The following is a 15,790-nucleotide window of genomic DNA, read 5'->3' as shown; positions in this document are numbered from 1 at the left end:
TTCGCTACTTCAAATGTTTCTACTCAGCTCAACTCCCTACTAAAAACACTGAATCCCCAAATACCACAACAAGGCAATAATCACAAATATTCAGGGACTAGAGGCACAGAATGAGATCTTTGTTTCTGTAAGTGTAGCAGTCCTCTCCTATGCTTCATAGGTTCAGAACACACTTTGCCCCTTGTAATCCACTTCAAAGAGTTATGCTATTTCATTTTCTGGCCCTTTAATCCATAAATTTAACTTTCAACTGCATTTGGTTTAGCAACATGTTATGCCAAACAAGCAGAATGAATGTTCGATGGGATTCATAATGAAAGAATTTCATTGGCAATTGCAAGAGGGCTGAATGATTGAACAGGAAGTAAAGAATAAAGACTAAAGGTATGGCCAGGTGTGGTAACTCATGCCTGTAATCCCAGCACTTTGGGAGGCTGAGGCAGGCAGATCACCTGAGGCCAGGAGTTCAAGACCAGCCTGGCCAACATGGTGAAACCCCATCTCTACTAAAAGTACAAAAATTAGCCAGGCATGGTGACACATGCTTGTAGTCCCAGCTACTTGGGAGGCTGAAGGAGGAGAATTGCTTCTACCCAGGAGGCAGAGGTTGCAGTCAGCTGAGATTGTGCCGTTGCACTCCAGCCTGGGTGACAGAATGAGACTCCGTCTCAAAAAAAAGAAAACTAAAGGTATTTGAAAGTCCCTGTCTCTTATCTCCCCCCCCCGAATGAATATTCAGATAGCCAATTATCTAAAAGACAACTGGTATTTCATTTGAAAATGTTGGCCAATATTCTGAATATTTTACTTTATTCAATATGTAGATACTTGGAAGTCATCCAAAAAATTAATAAAAGCTTAAAATTTTTACTCTAGATGTTTGTCTTTATCTAAAAAATGGAGAAAATAAAATCAATTGATAGTAACTGCTAAACTTATGGCACTGTTGTAAATCAATTACCACATTTTAAAAATGATTCTAAATACATGTATTTAATGAGTGTGAACTTGCAGCACTTTTGTATACGCGATGCATTTCATTTCATGGTCTGTGTTACATTTATTTTATCCTTTAAAACTTTATTTTTCAAAACAAAATTTGTGATAATTTTAAAGCAAAACCCATAGCAACAAGGTTCAAAATTTAGAAAAACAAGTATGTATGGAGAGAGCCTCACATGAAATTTCATTATTAATTAGGCACTAAGTTAAAACTCTAAGCTTACCAGGAGCCAAGTAAAAATGGAAATATGAAGGTGTATAAAGCTTTCTTTATTTGTTTAAAAAAGAAAACAAAACATAAATTTGTTTAGGAAATGACTGTTTCCTTGTACTAAATTCTAAGGTTAATTTATTACATCAGTTCTTGTATCTGTGACTTGTGCAAAGTAAGAGATGATCTATGTTTTGTAAAGAATGTAGAAAATGCATTGCATGACTGTTTTACATTTCACAGTAAATAAAAAGCAATATGCTATAATATTTCATCATAACTTAGTGAAGTAATCTCTCTAAGTAGCTATGCTAATTGTGGCTGTCGGTGTATTTTTCACCGTACTTAATACAGCTAAGTCCAAAGTTTGTCATCTTGAAGGTTACAGACTTTGTTAAATTAGATTTTTGGGGGGCAGAATGTCAGCTGGGATGTAATAACTTTTACTAACTTGAGAATGAAAGAAGATGGGAGGAGTGGAGCTCAAAGTTAACACAAATGCCAATGTGTAATTCACCTATGTTTTCTTCCTCTAGTACTTTGGAAGTGTTGCTGAAATCATCAAGAATCATCAACATAGTCCTCTGGTTCTTATTGATAGTCAGAATAACACAAAAGATTCCACCAGACTGAAGTATGCAGTTAAAGTTTCATAAAGAAGAAAAAAATCAGTATCATTGTTTCAGACATTTTCCCAAGTTTCTCCTTTTGAGAAAAAGTCCTAAAACTTCATATTTTGGATTATGAATCAGCCAGTAATAAAATAGAAGATGATTTCTTTTTAAGAAAGTCACATGGACTTTTTCTACCTATTGCCTGACCTGTGAACTGTTAATATCTGGTGAGGTTGACTTATCATACTACGAATATTTTCCAAATAAATACATTCATTTTTAAAAAGAAGTGTAAAGTACATTCTCAAAATAAGAAAATAATACGCTTGCATAAAACAGAGTGGCTGGAAATTTAAACCTCAACAATGATCATTTGTACACTAATATAGCTGAGCTCTCTATTGCCAATGCTTGACAATTAAGTTTTGGTTAAAATTTTAATTTGTAGAAAATAAGGTATTATGGGTAATGTATGATATCTGTAAATATAGACAAAAAGGATGTAATGGTTCCCTTTTGTGAGCACTGCCAACCACTGGAGGTGTACATGGATATGAACGTTCTGTAAGTTCTTGTCTAGGATTATGCTGTCAGTTTTGCTTACTAAACATAATTATACCCTCTTTGATCTGCATGTCTATCAAACAGAAACTAAACTTGATATGAGGTTTGTATTAGTCCGTTCTCACATTGCTAATAAAGACATACCCGAGACTGGGAAAAAGGAAGGAAGGAAGGAGAAAAAAAAAGAGGTTTAATGGACTCACAGTTCCATATGGCTGGGGAGGCCTCACAATCATGTCGGAAGGTGAAGAAGGAGCAAAGGCATATTTTACATGGTGGCAGGCGAGAGAGCATGTACAGGGGTACTGCCCTTTATAAAACCATCGGATCTCATGAGACTTATTCACTTTCACGAGAACAACATGGGAAAACTCGCCCCCATGATTCAGTTACCTCCCACCAGGTCCCTCCCATGGCACATGGGAATTATGGGAGCTACAATTCAAGATGAGATTTGGGTGAGGACACAGCCAAACCATATCAAGTTTCAAAGTGGAATGACAGCCAAACTAGACCAAAAACCAGTTCTAGAGAAATATCCTACAAAATAAGGGCAGAAAAGCACACGCTGGTGAACACCATGGAATAAAAGAGATCTCATCATGGAGAATCATGCCTGAGGTTTTAGATCATCCCATAAATGTATCATACTTTGTCATATAAAAGGCTTTTTTCTACTGTGTACCTCAGTCAGCACTGAAATGATAAAGCAGCTAATTAAGTCTAATAATTAAATGGGGAACACATTTGACTACTGCATAAGATGGCAATTTATGAAAGTATTTTGAAAGGCTAGAAGGTAATGATTTCAGAATAATTCATGACTCACTTGTAAAGATAATTGTATTTTTGGCCAGGCGCAGTGGCTCACAACTGTAATCCCAGAACTTTGGGAGGCTGAGATGGGTGGATAATGAGGTCAGGAGTTTGAGATCAGCCTGGCTAACAGTGAAACCCTGTCTCTACTAAAATCACAAAAATTAACAGGGCGTGGTGGCCTGTGCCTGTAATCCCAGCTACTCAGGAGACTGAGGCAGGAGAATTGCTTGAACCTGGGAGGTGGAGGTTGTAGTGAGCCAAGATCACCCCATTGCACTCCAGCCTGGGTGACTGAGCGAGACTCTGTCTCAAAAATATAATAATAATTTTAAAATGTCATATACTTCCATAATTACCACCTATGCTATGGATTGCACTGTGGTCCCCCCCCCCCCCAAAACATATGTTGAAGTCCTAATCCATAAGGCCACATACCTCAGAATGTGACCTTATTTGGGAATGGGGTCTTTACAGATGTAGTCAAGTTAAGATGAGGTCAATAGGGTGGGTCTTAATATAATGGCTTGTGTCCTTATGAAGATAGGAAATTTGGATACAAACACAGGCACAGAAAGAAGACTATATGAAGAGATGCACAGGAAGAATACTATGTGAAGCCCTGGTGTGATTCCATCCTGCAAGGCTGTTCTCCTGAGGAGTGGTTGCGCTTATCTCCATCTGCCTTCTCTCCCACCTAAGTATGTGCCACCATCCAATGGAAGATTCGATGGACATGAGCCCCCTGAGGCACCAGAACTATCTTTTCTGTTATGAACTAAGGCCACCAAAGATTATCACTTTAAGATGGATAATGATAAAAATGAGCACCAGTTATCTTTAAGAATGGTCAGTTTAAGGGCTTGTGCAAAGAATGAATTGCACATTGTTGAAGCAAAAGCAATGAATCACAAAGGCAGTCCAATCAAAGTAACACTGGCAACTTTGAAAATGTACAGCCAACGGTTTCCCTTGGGGGCTTTGAAATAACACCACCAGTGGTCCTGTGGCTGAAGTGTGGTTCAGAGCCAGTGTATATTAGTGGACAGTACTTAGTAGCTGTGGAAGAAGATGCAGAGTCAGAAGAGGAAGAGGAGGAGGATGTGAAACTCTTAAATATATCTGGAAAGTAATCTGCCCCTGGAGGTGGCAGCAAGGTTCCACAGAAAAAAAGTAAAACTTCCTGCTGCTGCTGCTGCTGCTGCTGATGATGATGATGATGAAGGCAATGATGATGATTTTGATGATGAAGAAACTGAAAAAAAATGCACCAGTGAAGAAATCTATATGAGATATCCTAGCCAAAAATGCAAAAAAGTCAAATCAGAATGGGAAAGACTCAAAACCATCATCAACACCAAGATCAAAAAAACAAGAATCCTTCAAAAAACAGGAAAAGACACCTAAACCACCAAAAGGACCTAGTTCTGTAGAAGACATTTAAGCTAAAATGCAAGCAAGTATAGAAAAAGGTGGTTCCCTTCCCAAAGTGAAAGCCAAGTTCATCAATTATGTGAAGAATTGCTTCCAGATGACTGACAAGAAGGCTATTCAAGATCTCTGGCAGTGGAGGAAGTCTCTTTAAGAAAATAGTTTAAACAATTTGTTAAAAATTTTTCGTTTTATTTTATTTCTGTAACAGATATCTGGTCCTTTTTATAATGGAGAGTGAGAACTTTCCCTACTATGTTTGATAAACATTGTCCAGGTTCCATTTTGCCAAGAATGTGTTGTCCAAAATGCCTCTTTAGTTTTTAAAAATGGAACTCCACCCTTTGCTTGGTTTTAAGTATGTGTGGAATGTTACGATAGGACATAGTAGTAGCATTGGTCAGACATGGAAATGGCACTGAGACAAAAATATACATGTGAAATAAAACTCAGTATTTCAATAAATATCATGGTTTCTATTTTTTTAAAAAAAGAATACTACATGAAGATGAGGGACTACAGTGATGCATCTGTAGGTCTGGGAGCACCAAAGATTGCCTGCAAGCCATCAGAAGCTAGGAAGAGGCATGAACAGACTTCTCTCCAGGTTTTAGAGGGAGCGTGGCCCTGATGACACCTTCATTTTGGACTTCAAGTGTCCAGTACTTGAAGACAATAAATTTCTGGCTTTTTAAGCCGTCCAGTTTATTATGGCGGCCATAGAATCTAATAAAATCTATATGCAGTTTTTACATTCAGGTATATACGGGTTTGAGAAATTTTGTATGAAAACTTTTTTTTCTCCTTTTAGGAAAACCATTGAATCATTTAGAAAGTACTAGAAAAGTGCCAGGCATGGTGGCTCATGCCTGTAATCCCAGCACTTTGGGAGGCTAAGGTGAGTGGATCCCTGGAGGTCAGAAGTTCGAGACCAACCTGGCCAACGTGGCAAGATCCCATCTCTACTAAAAATACAAAAATTAGCCTGGCATGGTGGCTCATGCCTCTAATCCAGCTACTTGGGAGGTCGAAGCATGAGAATTGCTTAAACCTGGAAGGCGGAGGCTACAGTGAGCCAAGATGGTGCCACTGCACTCCAGCCTAGGTGACAGAATGGGACTCCACTTCAAAAAAAAAAAAAAAAAAGTACTGAAAAGGATGACTCACAATTTAAACTGGGAAACTAGGTTAATTTTTTTGTAAAGCAAAGCATCTGTTTGTAGTATGAAGTATCAGCTCTCTGGTTTCAATTTGCCTCAGTGTTACAAGGAATTATTTTCTATTTAAGCAAACACTCATTAATTCCTGCTGCTACCACAGCAACCTTGGCTCCGTAACAACCTCTTCTGCCTCAGTTCTCTCCTTCTCCAGGTGTCCTGCTCCAGCTAGGCGATCAGCAGAGCTGTTAAGATTATACTAATCCTCGGTTGGTATTCAGCACTGTGTGGTGAATTTCTCACAGCAGCGGCAGGGAGAACATCTGAGAAGTAGCGGCCATTCTTTGCTAAGGGCTCGACTCCTCCCCAAAGCTGGGAGAAATACCCAATCCAGCATGCTGGTCTTTACCCTCCTCTTGCAGAAGATTCCACGGAGGGTGATCCTACCTGCTTCTCCAAAGCTCACCTCTGCAGGTGGTATTCTTGATGAAATTAGAAAAGTCTTTTAAGAGTCCGGGCATGGTGGCTCACACCTATAATCCCAGCAGTTTTGAGGATCACTTGAGGCCAGGAGTGAGACCAGCCTGGTCAACACGGTGAAGCCCCATGTCTACTAAAACTGGAAAAAATTAATTGGGCATGGTGGCACTGGCCTGTACTGTAATTCTAGCTACCACTCAGGAGGCTGAGGCCTGAGAATCACTTGAGCCTGGGAGGCAGAGGTTGCAGTGAGCTGATACCATGCCACTGCACTCTGGCCTGGGCCACAGAATGAAACTCTGTCTCAAAACAAATAAATAAATATGAAATCTCAAAACACCAGTCTGATCTCAGTGTCTCAATGGCTGACAAACAAATGGTTCTGCAAAAATAAATTTTCGGGCAAGCTAGGTGGTGGAAGAGGAGACATTAGTCAAGAAGTACATTGTGTAGCACCTGAGGAAGGAAAAAACAAAAATGACCCCAGTTCTTCTTTTCTGTTGCAAACCAGATTGCAGCTATAGTAGTAGAAAGGCTGTTCAAGTTTGTTCAAAAGGACACTAGATATGAAAAAGCTAGGCCTGTGACCATCACAAGCCTGAATTGTGTTATCATGAATGCACTCTGGGAGGTAAACTACTCTTACTGTAGTTGCTGGGACAATCTTGCCTAAAAGGAAGTCCCAGAGAACAGAATTCAGCGATGTGAGGCAAAACCAGCACCATGTGAGACATGTTCTTAAAACAGGACTGAATTCTCTTTCAAAACGTTCTTAAGATGGCTTATAACTCAGCCTCTATTTCTAGATAAGGGTATATGGAAACTGCTTAAAGATCCCAACTAAGTTAGTTGCACTGAATGCTCTGCACCTGTATCTAACCACAAGGGAGGCAGTACTTGTTTTATAGTTGTATCCTGGATCTAGCATTTATCAGCATGTTACTGGACAAGTTTCTTACCACTGTAAACCTCAGTTTCTACATTTGTGAAACAGTATGTTTCCAGTAATGATTTAAGAGCTAAAATAAGCTAGTTATGCCTAATAAATATTACCTCCTAGTCCCCTAACCAAAATCTTTGCAGACATAAAAAGTAATCTGTGGATAACTCTTCAAATGAACCCATCTATAAATATTTTAGAGCACTTAGTAATTATAATTTTGTTTTAGGAAAATCTCAAATATTTTCTCTGCATCTATGGTTCTTCATCTCTTAGTAGTTGCAAAATTCTTTGAGAATCTGTTAAGAACTATGGCTCTTTGGCCTGAGGAAAAATTCATTTATGTATATACACAGAAACTCACATCAAATATCATGAGATTCCTGGATCTCTGGGGCCTATCTATTGACAAAATTCCAAACATCCAAGACTAAGGACCCTACATTTTTCTTAACATTTGATGCATCCATATGGACATATTATTCTACAAAAGATGTGACTGACCCTAAAAGTAACTCCTCCGTTAGGTGAGAAGGAGGATACTGCTGTGGTTTAATGCAAGTTCTTTGGCTTGAGTTGCCTTAATTCTAACCCCAGCTTTACCAATAACAGATTGTGTGAACTTGAGAAAGTTATTAGTCTTAGCTTCTCCATTTGTAAAATGGAGATAATAATGCAATCTACTTTATGTTACCGTTAGATGCACATATTAAAATTGTAAAAGTGCAAGGCTGGGTGCAATGGCTCACACCTGTAATTCTAGCACTTTTGGAGGCGAAGGTGAAGGATCACTTGAATTCATGAGTTTGAGACCAGGCTGGGCAACATAGCGACATCTCATCTCTATTAAAAAAAAAAAAAAAAAAAAAAAAAAAAAAAAAAAAAAAAAAAAAAGAGGCCAGGAGCCCAACATGGTGAAACCCCATCTCTACTAAAAGCACAAAATATTAGCTGGGTGTGGTGGCACATGCCTGCAATCCCAGCTACTCTGGATACTGAGGCAGGAGAATTGCTTGAACCCGGAGTCAGAGGTTGCAGTGAGCTGATATCGCACCACTGCACTCAGCCTGGGCTACAGAGTGAGACTCCATCAGAAGAAGAAGGAGGAGGAGGAGGAGGAGAGGAAGGAGGAGGAGGAGGAGGAGGAGGAGGAGGAGGAGGTGGCAGCGGTGGAGGGGGTGGTGGTGGCAGCAGCAGCGGCAGCTGGGCACAACTCACGCCTATAATCCCAGCACTTTGGATGCCCAAGGTGGGCAGATCACCTGAGGTCTGGAGTTTGAGACCAGCCTAGCCAACATGGTGAAACCCCATTTCTACTAAAAATACAAAAATTAGCTGGGCATTATGACACGTGTCTGTAGTCCCAGCTACTCAGGAGGTTGAGGCAGGATAATTGCTTAAACTTGGAAGGTGGAAATTGCAGTAAGCCAAGGTTGCACCACTGCACTCCAGACTGGAAGACAGAGTGAGACTCCATTTCAAAAAAAAGAAGAAGAAGGAGGAGGAGGAGGAGGAGGAGGAGGAGGGGGAGGAGGGGGAGGAGGAGGAGGAGGAGGAGGAGGAGGAGGAGGAGGAAAAGAAGAAGAAAAATCATAAAAAAAAGTTCAAATGTGTAACTTTTTCATTCAACCAGCTAACATTTATTGAGCCTACTGTACGTCTGCCAGTACGTATGTGAGGCTTTTGTGTGGAAGTTTTTGTGTTTCCATTTCTCTTAGAAAAATACCTAAGAGTATAATCCTGGATCACATAGAAAGTACATGTTTATAAGAAACTGCCAAAATGTTTACAAAGTGAATGTTCTTTGGATAAACTCTATGGGGACATCAGCAATGTATGAGAGTGCAGTTGCTTCACACCGTAATCAGTACTTGATGTTGTCAGTCTTTCAATTTTAGCTATTCTGCTAGCTGTGTAGTATTACCTTATTGTGGCTTTAATTCGCATTTTCTTGATAATTAATGATATTGAGCATCTTTTCGTGTGCCTATATATTCTCTTTTTTGAGGAATGTCTTCAAATCCTTGTTGGCCGCGGGCGGTGGCTCACAACTGTAATTCCAGCACTTTAGGAGGCCGAGGAGGGCGAATCACAAGGTCAGGAGATGGAGACCATCCTGGTAACACAGTGAAATCCTGCCTCTACTAAAAATACAAAAAAAATTAGCAGGGCGTGATGGCAGGCACCTGTGGTCCCAGCTACTCAGGAGGCTGAGGCAGGGGAATCGCTTGGACCCGGGAGGCAGAGGTAGCGGTCAGCCGAGATTTGTGCCACTGTACTCCAGCCTGGGCAACAGAGTGAGACTTGATCTCAAAAAAAAAAAACAAAAACAAAAACAAAAACAAAAAACCCTTTGTCTATTTTAAAAATTAGGTTGTCTTTTTATTAAATGGTAAAAATGTCATATTTTCTAGATACAAGTCCCTTGACAGACATATGTATTGTGAAAATTTTTTGCCTGGAGTAAACCCTATTTAACATACAGCATCCATTTTATATACTGTTGGCTTTTTAATGCTAATATATTAAGGATTTTTAAATAAACATCCATAGGGAACACGGGTCTGTAGTTTTCTTTTCTTACAATGTCCTTATCAAGTTTTAGTATCAGGATAATGTGGGACTCATAAAATGATGTAAAAATGTTCCTTTCTCTAATTTTTGAAAGAATTTGAGACAAGCCTGGTCAACACAGTGAAACCCCGTCTCTACTAAAAACACAAAATTAGCAGGGCATGGTGGCAGCACCTGTAGTCCCAGCTACTCGGGAGACTGAGGCAGGAGAATCACTTGAACTTGGGAGGCAGAGGTTGTGGTGAGCCAAGATTGCACCACTGCACTCCAGCCTGGGCAACAATGAGACTCAAGCTCAAAAAAAAATTTTTTTCTCTGAATATTTAAGGTAGTGTAATTGTGCTGAATTATCTCAGATTTCTCTTATGTTAAACTGTCTTTGTTTTGCCTTCATTCTTAAAAGATTACTAGATATAGAATTATAGGATGACTTATTTTTCCCTTCAATATTTTCAAGATATCATTCCACTATCTTCCGGATTGCAGTTTCTGAGGTAAGTCTGCAGTAACTCTTATCTTTGTTTCTCAATAATATGCATACTTTCTTCCTCTGGCTTCTGTTAAATTTTAACTTTATCACTTGCTTTCAGAAATGTGATTTCTTTTGGGGGGCAGACTCACTCTGTTGTCCAGGGTGGAGTGCAGTTGGCACAATCATGGCTCACTGCAGCCTCAGTCTCCTGGGTTCAAGTGTCCTCCCACTGCAGCTGCTGAAGTAGCTGGGACTCCAGGTATGCACAACCACACACAGCTAAGTTGTTTTTCTTTTTCTTTTTCTTTTTCTTTGAGACAGAGTCTTGCTCTGTCACCCAGGCTAGAGTGCAGTGGCACGATCTCAGCTCACTGCAACCTGTGCCTCCTGAGTTCAAGTGATTCTCCTGCCTCAGCCTCCTGAGTAGCTGGGATTACAGGCACCCACCACCGCACTCAGATAATTTTTGTATTTTTAGTAGAGACAAGGTGTCACCATGTTGGTCAGGCTGGTCTCGAACTCTTGACCTCAGGTGATCTGCCCACCTTGGCCATCCAAAGTGTTGAGACTACAGGCATGAGTCACTGTGCCCCAATTTGTTTTGTTTTTTTGTAGAGACAAGGTCTCGCTATGTTTCTCAGGGTAGTCTGAAACTCCTGGACTCAAGTGTCCTCCTGTCTCAGCCTCCCAAAATGCTGGTATTACAGGCATGAACCACTGCGCTCAGCCAGAAATGTGATTATGGTATGTTTGGGATGGTTTTCTTCATGCTTTTCCTGCTTGGGTTTCATGTAGCTTCCTGGACCTTTGGGTTCATCATTTTCGTAAAATCTAGGGGAAAAAATTTCAGTTGTTATTGCTTCAGATCTTTTTTTCTCCCCTTTCTCCTCATTTTCTGGGACTCCAATTACATAAATGTACTACTTGATATTGCCTTATAGTGTGGCATCCATGTAAGTGAACTGCTTGGATCTCCCTTCAAGAAAAAACTAATAGGCTGAGTGTAGTGGCTCACATCTATAACAGTGCTTTGGGAAGCCAAGGCAGGAGGATCACTTGAGGCCAGGAGTCTGAGACCCACCTGGGCAATACAGACCCTGTATCTACAAAAACTTTAAAAAAATAATAACCAGGCAGGGTGTCATGCACCTGCAGTCCTAGCTACTCAGGAGGCAGGATTGCTTGAACCCCAAAATTTGAGGTTACAATGCACCATTGCACTCCAGCCTGAGTGACAGAGTAAGACCTATCTGTAAAAAAAAAAAAAAAGAAAGAAAGAAAAAGAAAAAGGAAGGAAGGAAAGAAGGCAAGGAGGAAGAAAGGCAGGAAGTCATGAAAGCAGGAAGCCAGGGAGGCAGGGAGGGAGAAAGGGAGGGAGGAAAAACTTATAATTCAGCTGCAAGGAGTCCAATTAGGTTGACAGCCTCTAGCTATTAGGGCCGTCAGGATCTGCCTCAGGATTCAAGCCAAATATATGCTTTTCCAGAGCATCGTTCTGCCTTAGCATTTTTGCCCAACATGGAACTCTTCTAAAAGGCAGTCTTTGACCTGAAATACCCATTGGGTTGGCTGACTATGTAAGAGATGCTTGACAATCCTGAGACTTTCAATGTGGCTTCCACTCACCAAACCCCTTTTTCCCCCGAGTTATTAGACCTGTCTTATGGTCTGCAGGCTTTTCTTACTCAATACTCTTCCCTACCCTTTAAATTTTCCCAAGGATTACTGCCCAATAGACCTCTTGCATTCTAAACTCCATGTCAGTATCTTCTCCAGAAGACCCAATTGACAGAGTTAGTACCTAAAGTAGTCCAAAAAAGCAGGAAGTAAGATGAGGTTTTGGGGCCAGATTACTCATCATCCAGCTGGCAATGAGGACCCATCCTGTGGGTATGTAAGGAATGGATTGCCCGAAGTACAAAGTGGTGGTCCAAATACTAATCTCTTGCAGCGATTTATTTTTATGCCCTCAGACTTGATTTACTAGTCTTTAGCGCATCTATATCCATAAGGAAATTTTCTTTAGATGTCTTTGACCTCATAGAATGAGTTGGGAAGTATATTTCTTAGTCAGCTCTGGCTGCTATAACAAAATACCATAGACTGAGTGGCTCAAACAACAGACATTTATTTCCCACAGTTATGGAAGCTGGGAAGTTTGAGATCAGCAGGCCATAACAGATGGGTTCTAGTGAGGCCCCTCTTTCTGCCTTACAAATGGTGACTTCCTGTTGTATCCTCATGGCAGAGAAAAAAGATTTATGATGTGTCTTACTCTTTTTATAAAGGCAGCAATTCCATTGTGAGGGCTCTATCTTCATGGCCTCCTGTAAACCTAAGTACCTCCCCGAGGCCCCACGTCCTAATACCTTAATTGGAGGTCAAGGCAACAACATATGCATTTGGGGGAATGGGGGGAACTCAAGCATTCAATATATAACTCTTTTTCCATGTTTTATAAGAGTTTGTAAAGAATTGCTTGCTATCTATCTATCTGTATCTATCTATAATTTTTTTTGGTAGAGTTTACTAATGGATTCTGAAGCCATATAATCCTGGGTTTTTCTAAGAATTTTATCATTTCAATACCTTACTTGTCATGGTTTCTGATTTTCTATTTCCTCTTAAGTCACTTTTTAAACAGTTTTTGCATCTTTCTAGATGAAATTTGTCCATTTCATCTAGGTCATCTAATCACGGGTCATTCAATTGTTCATAGTATTCCCTTATATTCATTTTCATTTTTTAACAGCAGTAGTAATGTCCAGTCTTTTTTTTCTGTTTTTAGTAATTTGAGTCTTCTCTCTTATTTTCTAGCTAAAGAAAGTAGTGACGTCCACTCTTTCATTCTGTTTTTAGTAATTTGAGTCTTCTCTCTTATTTTCAAGCTAAAGTTTGTCCATTTTGTTGCCCTTTTATGAGAACCAAATTTTGGTTTTATTAATGTTCTCTATTGTTTTTCTATTCTCAATGAAATTTCCTTCCATCTCATTTTTATTATTCTTCCTTCTGCTTGCTTTGGGTTTAATTTGCTCTTTTCTTCTTGTTCCTTAAGGTATGAAGTTATGTTATTAATTTGAAATATTTCTTGTTTATTGTGGTGAAAATACATAGAAGTTTTAGCCATTTTTAAGTATACTGTTCTGTGGCACTAAGTTTTTTTCTTGTTTAAATGAACTCAGAGATATAAATTTCCCTCTAAGCACTGATTTAGTCACATCTCACAAGATTTGGTAGGTTATGTTTTTTCTTTTATTAACTTCAAAAGAGTTTGTTATTTGACTCATTATTTATGAGTATTATTCAATTGCTATATATTTATAAATTCTCAAAATTTCCTTGTTATTAAGTTCTAATTTAATTCTATTGTGATTGGAGAACACACTCTTTATAATTCCCATCTTTTCAAATTCATTGAGACCTGTTTTATATGGTATATCCTGGAGAATGTTCCATGTACTTTGGAAAAGATCTATTTTGCTGTTTTAGAGTGGATTTCATAGACATATTAGGTCTAGTTGGATTGTAGTGCCATTCAACTTTTCTATTTCCTTGTCGACATTTTGTTGTTATTTTATTCATTTACGCAAAGTGGAATATCAAAGGATCCAACTATTATTGCTTACTTGGCTACTTCTCCCTTCAGTTCTGTCAGGTTTTGCTTCATGGGTTTTGTAGTTATCAGGTACATATATGTTTAAAATTGTTATAGATTCCTGATGAATTGACACTTTTATTATTACAAAATTTCCCTCTTTAGTAATGTTTTTTGAAAATAAATTTCTGCTGTTTCATCCCCTCAGTGTATGGCATTTTGTTATGGCAGCTCAAGATGACTGAGACAACATTTTTCCTTTTTTTTTTTTTTTTTTTCCTGAGATGGGGTCTCACTCTGTTGCCAGGCTGGAGTGCAGTGGCGCAATCCCAGCTCCCTGCAACCTCCCCCTCCCAGATTCAAGTGATTCTCCTGCCTCAGCCTCCTCAGTAGGTGGGATTACAGGCACGTGCCACCACGCCCAGCTAATTTTTGTAGTTTTGGTAGAGAATGGGTTTCACCATGTTGGCCAGGATGGTCTCCATCTCTTGACCTTGTGATCCACCTCCTTTGGCTTCCCAAAGTGCTAGGATTACAGGCCTCGGCCACCATGCCCAGCCATCTTTTTCCATTTTTAAAATTTCAACCTATTAATATCTTTGAGTCTAAAGTGTAGTTCCTGTAGATAGAATGTGATTTGTTCAGATTCATGGGATAAAAACTAGAACTGTGATCTCCACAGAGGGTTCTAGTGAAATCAGTTCTCTTGGTCAGAGGTTGCAAAATGCCCTAGTTTGTATCTGTTGCCAACTTCCATAATATAAACAGTTGTCTCTTAGCCTCCATGGGGGACTGGTTCTAAGACCTCTTGTGGAAACCATAGTCCGTAGATGCTCAAGTCCATTATATAAGTGGCATAGTATTCACATAAAACCTACAAACATCTTCCAGAATACTTTAATCTCTAGATAACTTACAATATCCAATACAGTGCAAATACTATCTAAATAGTTGTTATTCTGTATTGTTTAGGGAATAACGATAAGAAAAAATGTCTATTCTTTTTTTGCCTATTCTTGACATTTCATATGAATGGACTCATATGTTTTTGTAACTGGCTTCTTTCACTTAACCTAATCTTCCCAACATTCATCCATATTGTAGCATAAATTACTACTTCATTTATTTTTATGATTAATATTCAATTGAATAGATATATCACATTTATTTACACATTCATTAGTTGATAGACTTTGGGTTGTTTCCACTTTAAAGCCATTATGAATAATATTGCTATGAACATCCTTGTATAAATTTTTGAGTGAACACTTGTTTTAAATTATTTGGGGGTAGGAGAAGAATCTCTGGGGCACATGGTGATATTATATGTAACCTATTGAGAAAGTCCCATACTGTTTTTCAAGATGGCTGTACCATTTTACATTCCCATCAACAGTGTATGAGGGGTTCAAACACTCCCTGGTCTCATCAGCACTTGTTATCTGTTTGTTTGCTGATTATAGCCAAAAGGAGGGTATAAAATGGTATCTCACATGGTTTTGATTTTCATTTCCCCAATGACTAATGATATTGAACATCTTCTCATGTGCTTTTTGGCCATTTGCCTATCTTCTTTAGAAAGATCTCTTGCCCACTTTAAATTGGGTTACAGGTCTCTAAGTTGTAACGGTTCATTATTCTAAATTAAAATGCATAACAAGATATATGATATACAACATTTCTTCCCATTCTGTGGGTTTTCACTTTCTTGATGATATCCATTGAAGCAATATTTTTTTCAAATTTTGATGAAGTTAAATTTATCTATAATGTGATGTCAGTGAAAACAACAAAGTAAAGTCTTTGAAATTCTGCCCTAACAATAAAAGCAATTAAAAGTCTGGCAAAAAACAAACAAACAAACAAAAACAAACAAACAAACAAAAACCGTCAGAATCAACTTTTTTGGAACTTTAGAAACGAATCAAAGGCTT

At 39.0% G+C, this 15,790-nt stretch overlaps 1 protein-coding gene and 1 pseudogene across 2 annotated transcripts in view; both read left to right on the top strand.

Moving 5' to 3' along the window:
* The window catches only part of BLNK (B cell linker), a 72,608-nt gene extending 69,552 nt beyond the window's left edge, over nucleotides 1–3,056 (top strand). For both annotated transcript variants that reach the window (XM_003922353.4, XM_003922352.3), the window contains one exon: nucleotides 1,750–3,056. In XM_003922353.4, the coding sequence (XP_003922402.1) occupies nucleotides 1,750–1,869 (120 nt within the window). In that variant the 3' untranslated portion in view covers nucleotides 1,870–3,056. The remainder of the gene's footprint in view (nucleotides 1–1,749) is intronic.
* An 854-nt stretch (nucleotides 3,057–3,910) lies between these two features.
* LOC120362518 (nucleophosmin pseudogene) lies at nucleotides 3,911–5,103 on the top strand (annotated as a pseudogene).
* Nucleotides 5,104–15,790: the final 10,687 nt, after the last annotated feature.

The sequence above is a fragment of the Saimiri boliviensis genome, chromosome 12 (genome assembly GCF_048565385.1).
Source record: "Saimiri boliviensis isolate mSaiBol1 chromosome 12, mSaiBol1.pri, whole genome shotgun sequence".
NCBI lineage: Eukaryota > Metazoa > Chordata > Mammalia > Primates > Cebidae > Saimiri > Saimiri boliviensis.
Note: the sequence above shows the minus strand (reverse complement) of the source record. Positions and strands in the feature narration are given on the sequence as shown.